The 16,287-nt window shown below is 42.3% G+C and overlaps 1 protein-coding gene across 1 annotated transcript in view; it reads left to right on the top strand.

The window, feature by feature from the left end:
• Positions 1–14,808, top strand: part of LOC310650224 (sodium channel protein type 5 subunit alpha-like) — a gene marked incomplete at both ends in the record, with an annotated part of 84,522 nt that extends 69,714 nt beyond the window's left edge. Inside the window, 5 exon segments of the mRNA XM_083379057.1 lie at positions 2,743–2,884; positions 8,706–8,806; positions 12,561–12,831; positions 13,669–14,075; positions 14,077–14,808. Coding sequence (XP_083235183.1) covers positions 2,743–2,884; positions 8,706–8,806; positions 12,561–12,831; positions 13,669–14,075; positions 14,077–14,808 — 1,653 coding nt within the window.
• Positions 14,809–16,287: the final 1,479 nt, after the last annotated feature.

The following is a 16,287-nucleotide window of genomic DNA, read 5'->3' as shown; positions in this document are numbered from 1 at the left end:
CCTTGGTCCAGGATTCATATTGACTTCGCTGGACCTTTCCAGGGGTTAACGTTCCTTGTAGTGGTCGACAGCTACTCTAGATGGCTAGAAGTAGTACCGGTCAGTTCAGTAACGGCAGGCAGAACAATACAGGCATTAAGGGGCCTCTTTGCCACTCATGGGTTGCCGGATTTAATAGTGTCTGATAACGGGCCACAATTCACATCTATTGAATTTCAGGATTTCCTCAAGGCCAACTCGATTAAGCATAAGACTTCTGCACCCTTCCACCCCTCCACCAACGGATTGGCTGAAAGGAACGTGAGGACCACGAAGGACGCGCTTAAAAGAATCATTCGAGGTGACTGGCATCAGAGACTAGCTGAGTTCTTGTTGGCTCAACACACAACCCCTTGTTCGGCTACAGGGAAAAGTCCAGCTGAAATGAGGTGGGGAAGAAAAATCTTGACCAAGTTGGACAGACTACACCCCGACCGACTCCAACCAAACATTGAATTAGACATTCCTAACAGAACATTTGAAGTGGGGGACTTGATTTGGGCCAGGAACTACGCCCAAGGGGATAAATGGATTCCTGGGGTGGTAACTGAAATCTTAGGTCCCCTATCATACATCATTGAGGGGGAAGGGAATAGGGTCTGTAAAAGACACATAGACCAGCTGAGGAAAAGATCTAGTGGGTGTGTGCCAGCTGAGGGGGACCAAAGCTCAGTTAGGGCAAACAGTACAGATAACATTAGGCCTGAAAGTGGTGTAGTGGTGGGGCAAGATGACATATTTCCTGATGCCCATCAACAACAATTCAGTCCAATTGATTGGGAGATACCCCTGCGAAGTAGGCCAGTGACAACTGAATCCCAAACACAACCTAATACACGAGGCAGTACATCTGAAGCCAGTAACCCTGAGCCCAGGTCTAGTAGTAACCAGCATAGTAACCAGCAGCCAAGCAGTCAACCAGGAAAAAGGGTCCCTAGCAGCCAAAGTAACAGATACCCTTCTAGAATACATAGGCCACCAAAATACCTAATGGACTTTGTAAAGAAATGACACCAACTGGGGGGTAAGGGGTGTTGTGTATGTAAATAGTTAGCAATAAGCCATAAAAGATATTGCAAACACTGTGCAGCTTTGCAAGGTTTAAAGCGGGAAAATAAGGTGCAATCATTGGACGCCACAACCAAGGAGCGGGAAAACAGACAGTTTGTATTGGTTACAGTTCAAACGCTTTCTCTATAAAAGGGTTGCAACATTTGACATTTGACAGTTGACTTTGTGTATTCAATAAACTCGTTCAGTGTTAACCACTCTGAGTCCTCGTCAATTCGAACCAAACAGTTCCCATCCATTGTTTCTTGTCTTGCCTTCTGGTGCTTTGGAAAATAATTTGACCCCCCCCCCTCTTCTTTGTGGCAGCCCCTCAAATACTGGAAGACTGCTATCATGTCACCCCTCGTCCTTTTCTCTAGACTGGCCAAACCCAATTCCTGCATCTGTTCTTTATATGTTTTTGTTGCAAGGCCTTTAGTCATCTTAGTTGCTCTTCTTTGAACCTTTTGCAAAGGCTCAACATCTTTTTTATAACGTGGCGACTAAAACTGGATGCAGTATTCCAGGTGTGGCCTCATTAAGGCTTTATAAAGTGGTGCTAATACTTCATGTGATTTTAATTCTATGCCTCTATTTATACAAAACAAGGACAGTACAGTATTAGCTTTTTTGGGCTGCTGCCACACACTGCTGGCTCCTTTTTAAGTGATCATCCACTTAGGACTCCAAGGTCCCATTCAAAGTAACTTGTTTTTGAGCCAGGTCTCGCCTAATCTGTACTTATTTCTCCTACCTAAATGTAAAACTTTGCTTTTCTCCACATTAAATTTCATGTTGTTGGATAGGGCCCATAGTTCAAGTCTGTCAAAATCTTTTTTGGATCCTGCGCTTGTCTTCTGGGATGTTGGCTACTCCTGCCAGTTTGGTGTCGTCTGCGAATTTGACGAGCCCCCCCTTTCTATTCTCTCATCTAAGTCATTTATGAAGATATTGAAGAGTACTGGGCCTAACACTGAACCTCGCAGTACCTCACTGCTTAATTAAAGAAGAGTGAAATAGCTTATTGATTTTTCCAGAAGGAGAGAATAATTGTACCGAGGCTTTTGAGCCAGGAAGTATACAGTAGATGTCCTGAGGTTGCAAAATGGTATCATTTTGTGCTAGTTTACAGAGCAGGGAACACGCCAGTTCTGAAAGCAATTTCTTTGTAATGTTCTTCTGGAGACCTCTCGGTGTGAGGGTCATTAGTGCCCTCCGGACTTAGTTGTTTTCTGGCAGATATTTCACGATCCCAACTAGATAATATCATAAGGGCTAGTCATTTTGCCTATCCTGAAGAAGAAAAAGTAAAATTGAAATCCAGAATAAGGATATTGATCATTTGTAACATCAAATTTTTAAATTTTTAAATTTTAAATTTAAATTTTAAATTTGGGCTATTGTTATTTACCAGTAATCCTATTTTAATTTTAACTTTATCTTAACCTTTGTACTGTTTTAACTGTTTTTAACTTTGCCCTGTAAACCGCCCTGAGTCCTTCGGGAATAGGGCGGTATAGAAAACTAATAAATAAATAAATAAATAAATAAATAAATAAATAAATAAATAAATAAATAAATAAATTTAAATTAGCTGTGGTTTTTTTTACTTAATTATGGGCTTTTCCTCAGTATTTTCTTTTCTTATTTCAGAATTCTACCCAACCATGTTTTGAAAGCAATGTATATGCATACGTTTACTTTGTGGTGTTTATTATATTTGGATCCTTCTTCATGCTGAACCTCTTCATTGGTGTGGTTATCGACAATTTTAACCAGCAAAGGAAAAAGATAAGTATCTCATAAACAGACAACCAAGACTCGTGAAGACAAACAGTTACAAACTCTTTCAAGTGTATCCAATGACAGTTTGTCGGTGTTGTGTTTTACACAAGAAATAGGAAATACGGCAATTGAGTATAGGTCTTGGAAAGAATTCCTATAGAAAGAGAATAATTCCCAACAACTAATCTTTCTTGCTCTCATTTTATATACAGGTTGTCCTTGATTTACAACGACAATTAAGCTCAAAATTTCTGTTGCTAAGTTAGACAGTGTTAAACATGTTTTGCCCCATTTTATGACCTTTCTTGCTAAACTGTTAAGTGAATCACTGCAGTCATTAAGTTACTAACACGGTTGTTAAATGAATCTGGCTTTCCCCTTCACTTTGCTTGTTTGTTGTTGTTGGTAGCTGCGAACCCGTGTCTGACTCATCGCGACCCTATGGAAAACGTTCCTCCAGGCCTTCCTGTCCTCTACCATCTTCTGGAGTCCGTTTAGGATCACGCCTACTGCTTCAGTGACTCCATACAGCCACCTCATTCTCTGTCGTCCCCTTCTTCTCTTGCCCTCAATCTTTCCCAGCATTAGGCTCTTCTCCAGTGAGTCCTTCCTTCTCATTAGGTGGCCAAAGTATTTGAGTTTTAGCTTCAGGATCTGGCCTTCTAAAGAGCAGTCAGGGTTGATCTCCTCTAGGACTGACCGGTTTGATCGCCTTGCAGTCCAAGGGACTCACAGGAGTCTTCTCCAGCACCATAGTTCAAAGGCTTCAATTCTTTGGCGCTCAGCCTTTCTTATGGTCCAACTTTCATTGCCATACGTTGCAACTGGGAAGACCATAGCCTTGACTATACGCACTTTTGTTGACAGGGTGATGTCTCTGCTTTTTAGTGTGCTGTCTAGATTTGCCATGGCTTTCCTCCCCAGGAGCAAGCGTCTTTTAATTTCTTGGCTACAGTCCCCATCTGCAGTGATCTTGGAGCCCAGGAAAATAAAATCTGTCACAACCTCCATTTCTTCCCCATCTATTTGCCAGGAATTGAGAGGGCCAGATGCCATGATCTTGGTTTTCTTAATGTTTAGTTTCAACCCAAGTTTTGCACTCTCCTTCTTCACTCGCAACAAGAGGCTCTTTAGTTCCTCTTTACTTTCTGCCATTAGAGTGGTATCATCTGCATATCTTAGGTTGTTGATGTTTCTTCGGGCAATCTTAATTCCAACTTTTGATTCATCTAGCCCTGCCTTTCTCATGATGTGCTCTGCATATAAGTTAAATAGGCAAGGCGACAGTATACAGCCTTGCCGGACTCCTTTCCCAATTTTGAACCAATCAGTGGTTCCGTGTCCAGTTCTCACTGTTGCTTCTTGGCCTGCATATAGGTTTCTCAAGAGACAAATAAGATGGTCTGGTATGCCCATCTCTTTAAGGACTTGCCACAGTTTGTTATGATCCACACAATCAAAGGCTTTAGCATAGTCAATGAAGCAAAAGTAGATGTTTTTCTGGAACTCTAGCTTTCTCCATGATCCAGCGTATGATAAGGACATCATTTTTTGGTGTTAGTTCTATAAGATGATGTAGGGCTTCATAGAACTGGTCAATTTCATCCTTTTCAGCACCGGTGGTTGGGGCATAGACTTGGACTACTGTGATATTGAATGGTTTGCCTTGGATTCGAACTGAGATCATTATGTCATTTTGAGGATTGTATCCCAGTATTGCTTTTCCTACTCTTTTATTGACTATGAAGGCTACTCCATTTCTTCTGAGGGATTCTTGCCTGCAGTAGTATACCTGATGGTCCTCTGAATTAAATTCACCCATTCCTGTCCATTTTAGTTCGCTGATACCTAAGATGTCGATGTTTAGTCTTGTCATCTCTTGTTTGACCACGTCCAGCTTGCCTTGATTCATGGATCTTACATTCCAGGTTCCTATGGAGAGAAAATCATTACAGCATCGGACTTTCCTTTCACCACCAGACATATCCACAGCTGAGCGTCCTTTCGGCTTTGGCCCAGTCGCTTCATTCTTTCTGGCGCTACTAGTACTAGCCCTCTGCTCTTCCCCAGTAGCATATTGGACGCCTTCCAACCTGAGGGGCTCATCTTCCAGCATTGTATCTTTTTTCCTTTTGGTGCTGTCCATAGGGTTTTCATGGCAAAGATACTGGAGTGGGTTGCCATTTCCTTCTCCAGTGGATCACGTTTTGTCAGTACTCTCTGCCATGACCTTTCTTTCTTGGGTGGCCCTGCACGGCATAGCTCATAGCTTCACTGAATTACGCAAGCCCCTTCGCCACGACAAGGCAGTAATCCATGAAGGGGACTTGTTAGAAGGTTGCAAAAGGGGATCATGTGACCCCGGGACACTGCAACCGTCGTAAATATGAATCAGTTGCCAAGCATCTGAATTTTTATTTTCTTGGATTGTTCTTTTTATTTTATTTTTATTTTTTCACAGTTCCTTTCATATACCACAAACCAAACAATGAAATATAAACATTTTTTCTTTCTTTTTTTATTGAAATTTTTACAATACATTTTTTAAAAAACAAACTCCCCCGTCCCCCTCCCCTCTCCCCAACCCCCCCAACCCTCCCCTCCCCTCCCCCTTCCCCAACTTCCCTCCCCTCCCCTCCCCCTTCCCCGACTTCCCAGAGCAAAATACAGGGTATAAAAATACAAACAAACATAATCTAAAATATGCAAACAACAATAAAATATTAAATTCTATCGCACTTTAACTCCTAGTAAAATAACTACAAGCTAGTTATACATCATATATATCAGCTACTTATTCAAATGCTAAATGAAACTTTTTAGTCCCATATTTATTCTGGATATAATCAATCCATCTCCTCCATTCCACAATGTATCTCTGTTGTGATTGATCTTTCAAATACGCTGAGATCTTTGCCATTTCCGCCAAGTTGGAAACTTTTAAAGTCCATTCTTCTATAGTCGGCAGCTCTTCCTTCTTCCAATATTGCGCTACTATAAATATAAACATTTTTTCAAGTATTTAACATTTGTTATATCAGTAATGCTGTAGGTATTATATATCGCCATACATAAATACATACACGTAAGTTTGGGTGCTGCTCGTCCATTTCCCCTTTCACTGCATCCACCCTCCTTCTCTCTCTTCCCTCTTCTCTACTTTCTTTCTCCCTTTCTCCTTTCTTTCCTACTTCCCTCTTCTTCCTCTCCTCTCCTCTTTCCCTCACCACTCCCCTCCCGTTTCTCCCCACTTCTCCTCCTCTTTCCCTCCAACCTTCCTACTTCCTTCCCCCTCCTCTACTCTCTTCCCTCTCTCCCCTCCTTTCTTCCCTCCCATTCCTCTTCCGATACAATTCAGGGGTGATGTCCGAGCAGCTCCTCTCCTTGGATTTTCAATGTCTATATTAGGTATGATAATATCCTTATCTCTTCATTTTTCTTCCATCTAAATTAGTGTTAGCCGTCTTTTAAGCATATTCTCTTTTTCACCCACTCATAAAATTTTCCCCAAATTTCATAATACTCTGACTCTGTCTTATCTTTAATTATCACTGTCAATCTATTCATTTCTGCACATTCCATTATTTTCCTGATCACCTCTTCTTCTGGAGGAGCTTTCAGTGCCTTCCAGTTTTGTGCAAACACGATCCTAGCTGCAGTGGTTATATGAATAATCAAATATGTGTTCTCTTTGCTATATTTCTCTGGTAAAATACCCAACAGGAATATTTCTGGTCTTAATTCTATACGTTGTTGTATCATCTTTTCTATCCATGATTTGATTATGTTCCAATAGGTTTTAGCTTCTGTACACGTCCACCACATATGATAGAAAGAACCTGGTATTTGATGGCATTTCCAACATTTTAGCTAGTTTTTCTGGAGACATATGCCATCTGTAGAACATCTTGTACATATTTTCTTTATACGCTGTCGCCATTGTCAGTTTATAGTTTCCCACAATTGCTGCCATCTATCTAATTCAATCATATATCCAAAATTTCTTGGCCATTTTATCATTGACTCCTTAACTTGCTCCTCCTCTAATTCCCTATATAATAAGTAGCTATAAATTTTTTTTAATCCATTTTTCCTCAGTTTCCATAAGTATTTCATCTAACTCTGTTCTCCCCAAATTAAAACCATCTATTTTAGCATCTTTTTCACATCTAGATTGTATTTGCGTTCTCATGTACCAATCCATCTTTATTCCTTGTTCCTCTAATTGTTGTTTGGTTTTCAGCTTCCCCGTATCTGTTAGCAGGTCTTTATATCTTATGCCTAAGTCATTTTTTCCAGGGCTGTTGTAACTTTGAATGGTTGCTAAAGGAACTGTTGTAAGTCAAGGACTGCCTCTATTGCCTTATCCCTGTACAGTCTGTGCAGTTAGAAAGTTTGCAGAAAGACCAGTTGTGTTAAATCTTTTGCTGCAAACTGCCTCAAGGAACATACTCATCTTATTTCCATAGATTGTGCCAGCAAAACCTTCTGCCCAGGTATGCCTCTTTTAATGATTGCTTCCTCCACTCAGGCTGCCTTTGGGCCAGAGATGCTCCTGGCCTGGTTTCTTAGTAACCACCATAAATAGTTCATTTACTGGCAGTAGTTTAGATACTACATTTATTCTCTAATCCTTTGGGCCATACAGTCAATCAGATGACATGTCCTGGAAAATCCAAACAGAAGTCACGAGAGTCACAAAGTAAATTAAGCTGCTCCAAGCAACAGGAGTAGCTACAGGTCACTTTAACTTCTAGAAGTAAAAAAGCAATAAAAATGACTTTATGGCGTGCACAAAGAGATTATGAGAAAAAGTATTCATTTAAAGAACCACAAAGTTCCATTCTTATTCTGTCATAATTATGACTAACATATTAGAGCTTTAGGATGTTGTTGTTGTTGTTAGTTGCGAAGTCGTGTCCGACCCATCGTGACCCTATGGACAACGTTCCTCCAGGCCTTCCTGTCCTCTACCATCTTCTGGAGTCCATTTAAGCTCACGCCTACTGCTTCAGTGAGTCCATCCAGCCACCTCATTCTCTGTCATCCCCTTCTTCTATTGCCCTCAACCTTTCCCAGCATTAGGCTCTTCTCCAGTGAGTCCTTCCTTCTCATTAGGTGGCCAAAGTATTTGAGTTTTAGCTTCAGGATCTGGCCTTCTAAAGAGCAGTCAGGGTTGATCTCCTCTAGGACTGACCGGTTTGATCGCCTTGCAGCCCAAGGGACTCGCAGGAGTCTTCTCCAGCACCAGAGTTCAAAGGCTTCAATTCTTTGGCGCTCAGCCTTTCTTATGGTCCAGCTTTCACTGCCATACATTGCAACTGGGAAAACCATAGCCTTGACTATACGCACTTTTGTTGACAGGGTGATGTCTCTGCTTTTTAGTGTGCTGTCTAGATTTGCCATTGCTTTCCTCCCGAGGAGCAAGCGTCTTTTAATTTCTTGGCTACAGTCCCCATCTGCAGTGATCTTGGAGCCCAGGAAAATAAAATCTGTCACTACCTCCATTTCTTCCCCATCTATTTGCCAGGAATTGAGAGGGCCAGATGCCATGATCTTGGTTTTTGTAATGTTTAGGATAGTCGTACCCAAATTCAGGAATTTTTTTCAGTTAAATTAAAGAGTATTATTTTAGAAGATTGCTCATCCATCCATCTTTAACACCGAGTCAATAAATATTCGAGTCGTACAGAGCTTTGTCTGTTAAAAATCTCTTTATAGCTGTTTAGTTGGCTTTGGACAATTCTTGTGTTTTGAACAGAGATAAATAGATTCAGAAAAAAATACACTTTAGAAATTTAATAGCAATGTCATTATTCTCTTATACCTAGGTGGAGAACTTATCTTCTTGTCAGAGGATCAAAAGAAATATTATAATGCACTAAAAAAGCTTGGTACCAAGAAACCACATAAGACTATTCCACGACCTCTGGTAAGGCACTTGCAAATGTCAATGCATTTGTATTGTTACTAACTTGGAAAGATTTTTCAGAAATTCTGGTAAAGCCAAATATAAAACATTTTTTTCCTGCATGAGCCATGGTGGCACTGTGGTTAGAATGCAGAATTTCAGGCTGACTCTGCCCACTGCCAGGAGTTCGATCCTGACCAGTTCAAGGTTGACTCAGCCTTCCATCCTTCCAAGGTCTGTAAAATGAGGACCCAGATTGTTGGGGGCCACAGGCTGACTCTGTAAGCCACTCAGAGTGGGCTGTAAAACATTGTGAAGCAATATACTGTATGTCCTATTGTTATATCTATCTGTCTGTCTGTCTGTCTGTCTATCTATCTATCTATCTATCTATCTATCTATCTATCTATCTATCTATCTATCTATCTATCTATCTATCTATCTATCTATCTGAATGAATCTAAATGAGGACCCAAAATGAGATTGTTGAGGGGTAACAGGCTGACTCTGTAAACCGCTTAGAGAGGGCTGTAAAGCACAATGAAGCTGTATTTATTTATTTATTTAGCGTATAGCTGGTCACACACAGAATTAAAAGCACTTCATATTTTCAAGGTTTTTTTTAAAATTCCATTTATATCCCGCCCTTCTCCGCAGACTCAGGGCGGCTTACAAGCTTAGCAGTAGCCTTCACAGTATATGCCTGCTTATTAGGGCTTTCACACACACCCCAAGCGGCATTATTACAAAGTCAGCTTAATTGCCCCGAAGAATCTGGGTCCTCATTTTACCTACCTCGGAAGGATGGAAGGCTGAGTCAACCTTGAGCCTGGTGGGATACGAACCTGCACTAATTGCAGGCAGCTGGTGTTACTTAAGGAGGCATTAGCCCACTGCTCCACCAAGGCTCTATAGAACAGTTAAAACAATTTTAAAAAAAGAAGCAATTATAAACCTAAGAGGAAAACAGAAATAACATTTCAGAGTTTAATGTCCAGTTTGGAGATCCAGTCAGTAGCTGCCGTTGTTATCCAGAGGAAGTCCTTAAAATCTCCTGGGTATCTTCTATTAGTGCATTCCCTCACTATATGTTGGATAGTCTGTCGGGGGAGTCCCACAATCACATTGTGGTGAAGGTGTCTTTCCCCATTTACACAGAGAATCGGCATACACCCCATGAGTTGTTCTAATTCTATTGTATGTCACCCATATGTGTCGGGGTAGATTAAATCCTGGAGGTATACTATTAGGATTAATATGCTCAGAAATATCTTGGGAGTATATAAGTATATAAGTCTAAGTGCTCTCTCTCTCTCTCTCTCTCTCTCTCTCTCTCTCTCTCTCTCTCTCTCTCTCTCTCTCTCTCTCTCTCTCTCTGTGTGTGTGTGTGTGTGTGTGTGTGTGTGTGTGTGTCTGAATGAATGAATGAATGAATCTAAATGAGGACCCCGATTGTTGGGGGGGCAACAGGCTGACTCTGTAAACCGCTTAGAGAGGGCTGTAAAGCACTGTGAAGCGGTATATAAGTGCTATTGCTATGATTCATATTATTAATCAATGTGTTGCAAACAGATCAGGAGTTGTGGCCATATTAAAACCTACATATCACGGTTATAACACATGACCGACCCAATTTTACGACCTTTTTTTTTGGTGATCATTAAGCAAATGCAGCAGTTGTAAAGTCGCCACCATAGACATTAAGTGAACACTGCAGTCATTAAATGAGCACTGTGGTCACTAAGTGACCCTGTGGTTTGCTGCAGGCCAGTTTTGCTAAAAAAAAAAACACCAAACAAACCCCAAAATAAATGACAGTGTTTGTTGTAAGCATCGTAAAATGTGATGGTAAAATGTTGTAAATGCAGGCCGGTTGCCAAGCATCCGAAGAGCATCACGTGACTGTGGAACGGTTGGAACTGGGGTTGTCAGTACCAAGAGTCAGCTAAGTGACCGGGTGACTAATTATATGCTGATAAAACTAAAGTAAGAGTAACAAAATTTTAAAGACTGTGCCAAAGTCAGCTCAGATTAGTTTGCCATAAATCTGCCATCTTGAATGACAGGGGAGATGCTGAGATCCCTGCCAACCGATCTGCCTTCCGTTTGCAGCTGGTGAAAAAGAAAACCCAAAAAAGTCATGCAGAATGACAGGATAGCGGAGTTGGAAAGGGGACCTTGGAGGTCTTCTAGTCCTTCTAGCAGCAACAGCAATAGAAACATCTCCTTGAAGCCTTTCAGGACTTCCCCAAATTTCTTGCTCCCTCTCTGACTCCTCCCTTCCGTCAGATTCTATTAGTGACTTTCAGACTGGGATGAATAATTATGGAAGGACTTGATGTAACTATTTGAGCTACTTTGGGATCTTGGCACTAACATCTCCCTCCCTCCTTCTCTTTTCCTTCCTTCCCTCCTTCCTTCCTCCCTCCCTCCTTCTCTTTTCCTTCCTTCCCTCCTTCCTTCCTCCCTCCCTCCTTCTCTTTTCCTTCCTTCCTTCCTTCCTTCCTTCCTTCCTTCCTTCCTCCCTCCCTCCCTCCCTCCTTCTCTTTTACTTCCTTCCTTCCTCCCTCCCTCCTTCTCTTTTCCTTCCTTCCTTCCTTCCTTCCTCCCCCCTCCCTCCCTCCCTCCTTCTCTTTTCCTTCCTTCCCTCCTTCCTTCCTTCTTCCCTCCCTCCTTCTCTTTTCCTTCCTTCCTTCCTTCCTTCCTTCCTCCCTCCTTCTCTTTTCCTTCCTTCCTTCCTTCCTCCCCCCTCCCTCCCTCCCTCCTTCTCTTTTCCTTCCTTCCCTCCTTCCTTCCTCCCTCCCTCCTTCTCTTTTCCTTCCTTCCTTCCTTCCTTCCTTCCTTCCTTCCTTCCTCCCTCCCTCCTTCTCTTTTACTTCCTTCCCTCCTTCCTTCCTCCCTCCCTCCTTCTCTTTTCCTTCCTTCCTTCCTTCCTTCCTCCCTCCCTCCTTCTCTTTTCCTTCCTTCCTTCCTTCCTTCCTTCCTCCCCCTCCCTCCCTCCCTCCTCTTTTACTTCCTTCCCTCCTTCCTTCCTCCCTCCCTCCCTCCCTCCTCTTTTCCTTCCTTCCTTCCTTCCTTCCTCCCTCCCTCCCTCCTTCTCTTTTCCTTCCTTCCTTCCTTCCTTCCTTCCTTCCTTCCTTCCTCCCTCCCTCCCTCCCTCCTCTTTTCCTTCCTTCCCTCCCTCCTTCCTTCCTTCCTTCCTTCCTTCCTCCCTCCCTCCCTCCCTCCCTCCTCTTTTCCTTCCTCCCTCCTTCCTTCCTTCCTTCCTTCCTTCCTCCCTCCCTCCCTCCCTCCTCCTCTTTTCCTTCCTTCCCTCCTTCCTTCCTTCCTCCCTCCCTCCTTCTCTTTTCCTTCCTTCCTCCCTCCCTCCCTCCCTCCCTCCCTCCCTCCTCTTTTCCTTCCTTCCTTCCTTCCTTCCTTCCTCCCTCCCTCCCTCCCTCCCTCCCTCCCTCCCTCCCTCCCTCTTATCTTTTTCTTCCTTCTCTCTTTCTTTTCCTCCCTCCCTCCTTCTCTTTTCCTCCCTCCTTCTTTTTCTCCCTCCCTCCCTCTCTTCCCTCTGTCCTTTCTTTCCTTCCTCCCTCGCTCCCTCCCTCCCCCTTATCTTTTTCTTCCTTCGCTCTTTGCCTCCCTCCCTCCTTTTCTTTTCCTCCCTCCCTCTTTTCTGTCCCTCCCTTTTTTCCTCCCTCCCTTCTTCCCTTTTCCTCCCTCCCTCTCTCCCTCCCTCCCTCTCATTTCCTTCTCCCCTCCCCCGTCTTTTCCTCCCTCCCTTCCACAGAACCAGTTCCAAGGGTTTCTTTTTGATATGGTGAACAAGCAAGCCTTTGAACTTTTCATTATAAGCCTTATCTTCTTAAACGTGCTGGTCATGGCTGTGGAATATGAAGGTCAAGACGTGGCTGCTGACCAACTTCTTGAAAAGATCAACTGTGTCTTTGTTGCTCTCTTCACTGGCGAGTGTTTAATGAAACTGCTGGCTCTGAGGCTTTATTTCTTCAAAGACTCCTGGAACATATTTGATTTGGTGGTTGTAATTCTTTCAATAATTAGTAAGTAGGATTGTTGTTGTTGTTGTTGTTTACAAGGTCATTGCCTGCCAATGCTAGCAAGCTATAAGGCAAATAACATTTGGCACAGCATACTTATTTACAGTCATAAACCTCCACTTCACATGTACAGGTGGTCCTCAACCTACGACCACAATGGAGCCCATCATTTCTGTCATTAAGTGAGACATTGGTTAAGTGAATTTTGGCCCATTTTACAAGCTTCCTTGCCACAGTTGTTAAGTGAATCTGGTTGATAAGTTAGTAACACAGTTGTTAAGTGAATCTGGTTTTCCCATTGGCTTTGCTTGCCAGAAGATCACAAAAGGGGGATCATGTGACCCAGGGGACACTGAGACTGTCATAAATACAAGTCAGTTACCAATTCCCCAAATTTTAATCACACAGCCACGGGATGCTGCAGTGCTCACAAGTGTGAAAAATGTGGTCATAAGTCATTTTTCCCCCCAGTGCTGTTGTAACTTCGAATGGTCACTAAATGAACTCTTGTAAGTCGAGACTACCTGTACAATGCAGATTTGGGAATGCGTGGTTGCAAGAGTTGGTTCTAAAATGTTGCACGGAAGAGAAATAATTCAGAATGCCAAATGTCTGAATTTTTATCACGTGACCATTGGGATTAAAATGGGCGTAAGGGTTGAAAAAACAGTCACAAATCACTTATTTCAAAGCTCTTGTAACTTTGAACCATTCCTAAACAACTGGAATTTGCAATCCGAGGACTAGTGTTGAAGAACAGAGTTTCAAGTTAAATTGAAAGACTCCTTGCATATCAGCGGATATTGAAAAGAAGCCTTGTTTTCGTTTTGTTTTTCCCAGGTCTTGCCGCCACCCAGCTTTGGCGACATCTCAATTTTCCGCCGACAATCTTGAGAGTCATTCGAGTGATCCGTATCAGCCGCCTGCTGAGGCTGATCCGAGGCGCGAGGGGACTGCGCACCCTGCTTTTCGCCCTGTTGATGTCCCTTCCTGCTCTCACCAACATTGGCCTTCTCCTTTTCTTGATCATGTTCATTTATGCCATATTTGGCATGGCTAATTTCTCCTGCGCGAGTTGGCGACAAGGGATTGATAATATTTTCAACTTCCAGACCTTTGGCAATAGCATGCTTTGCCTCTTCCAGATAACAACCTCTGCCGGCTGGGATGAACTTCTTGGACCGATGCTCATCCACCAGGACGACTATATCTGTGCTCCCAACATCAACTCCGCCCCCCAGAAGAGTCCCCTGTGTCAACAGCAAGCTGGCCATTGCCTATTTTGTCAGCTACATCATTATTTCCTTCCTGATTGTAGTTAACATGTACATCGCCGTCATCATTGAGAATTTGAATGTTGCCACTGAAGAGAGCACAGAGCCGCTAGGGGACGATGACTTTGAAATATTTTATGAGGTCTGGGCAAAATTTGACCCCAAAGCAACCCAGTTCATTTCTTACTCAGCACTGTCCAACTTTGCAGATGCCCTGGCAGAACCTTTACGAATACCGAAACCAAATAGCCAGCAGCTGTTGTCCATGGACCTTCCGATAGTCAATGGGAATAAACTCCACTGTCTTGATATTTTGTTTGCTTTTACGAAAAGGGTGCTGGGAGAATATGGAGAAATGGACTCATTCGAGTCCCAAATAGAGGAAAAATATCCGGAGAAGATTGCCTATGAGCCTATTGTAACAACTCCCAAGAGAAAGCAGGATGAGTCTGCCATCGTAATTCAAAGAGCTTTTCGGATGCATCTCCACCGTGCAGGAAAGGAAGCATCTCAGGCACCCTGTGTAACTATCTCCTTGGAGAATATTCCAGAAGAGTTCAGTCTGAGTGAAAATGAAGACAGCCACTCCAGTAATTCTCAGAGCTTATCTTCGGTTGTCATTCCTCCGTCCTACAGTAATGTGACTCACATTGCTCCTGACATTCAACAGGAGGGGTTCCCTGACAGTAATGGAAACGCAAAGTGATATTAACTCTCACTGATTTTTCTCTTTGTCACAGCAGAGTTTTCCTGGAAACAGATAATAATAATAATAATAATAATAGTGTCATAAATAGTTAACTCAGGAGCTTTTCCATTAGTGTTTGTGTAAACTCTTACAGATCCACAGTGGGAATTAAAGATTGCATTGCAGCAGAGTTCCTCGACCATCTATATTCCGGATGTTTTGTTCATTGTGACACTCTGAAAATTCTGGGAACCCTATGTCATTTCTGCCCTAATGATTTATAGTATCTTCTAGAATCAATCTGTGTTATGTCAAAGGACAGGCATTGTGTCACTTCAGCGATGGTTGGATGACAGTGAAAGGACTGGAGGCTAAAACATACAAAGAACGATTGTAGGAATTGCGTATGTCTAGTTTAATGAAGAGAATGATAGCAGTGTTCCAGTATTTAAGGAGCTGCCCCAAAGAAGAGGGAGTCAAGCTATTCTCCAAAGCCCCTGAAAGCAGGACAAGAAGCAACGGATGGAAACTAGTCAAGGAGAGAAGCAACCTAGAACCATGGAGAAATTTCCTGATTATGAGAACAATTAACCAGTGGAACAACCTGCCTCCAGAAGTGGTGAATGCTCCAACACTGGAAGTTTTTAAGAAGAGACTGGACAGCCATTTGTCTGAAGTGGTATAGGGTTTCCTGCCTGAGCAGGGGGTTGGAGTAGATGACCTCCAAGGCCCCTCCCAGCCCTGTTATTCTGTCAGTTAAGACTTTTATAGAGTGGTAATTTTCAAAATGTATCTGTGCAGAAGAATTGATATAGAATATAACAGATTGTGTGACAATTATTAATGTGATTCTTGTAAAACAACTCTGATCTTGCATATTTCTACCCACAGGATGGTTCTTGCATGAATTCTTGTAGCGTAAGAAACGGGATTACAGTACTTACATCAGCATGAAAATGTATGAACATACACTAAGAATAGAAATAAAATATGTGTGTTGTTAGAAAATGTATTTTGTAATTATGTGAAAAGAGAGTGGTTTATTTTTGAATGTTTCATTTTGTTATTCTGATTATTTATTTATTTATTTATTTATTTATTTATTTATTTGATTTGATTTGATTTGATTTGATTTGATTTGATTTGTATACCACCCTTCTCCCTAAGGACTCAGGGCGGTGAACAGTGACATAAATAACAGAATGCACAAATACAGATGGTTGTGCATTTCCAAACAGGAAATTTTTATTTTCCAGAAGAGGAATTTTATTTTCCAGAAGAGGAATTCATGATGCTCCAGACGCAGTATATGAAAAATGAAACGTCCTTTAGGAAAAACCAGAATATTAAGAATAAAACCAGAATAAGGTGGTGGCAGAGTGGTTAGAAAGCAGTATTGCAGGCTCATTCTGCTGACTGTCAACAGTTCAATTCTCACCAGCTCAAGGTTGATTCAGCTTTCCATCCTTCCCAAGTGGATAAAATGAGGATCCAGAT

Source organism: Vipera ursinii (assembly GCF_947247035.1).
Source record: "Vipera ursinii genome assembly, chromosome: Z".
In the NCBI taxonomy this organism is placed as follows: Eukaryota; Metazoa; Chordata; class Lepidosauria; order Squamata; family Viperidae; genus Vipera; species Vipera ursinii.
Note: the sequence above shows the minus strand (reverse complement) of the source record. Positions and strands in the feature narration are given on the sequence as shown.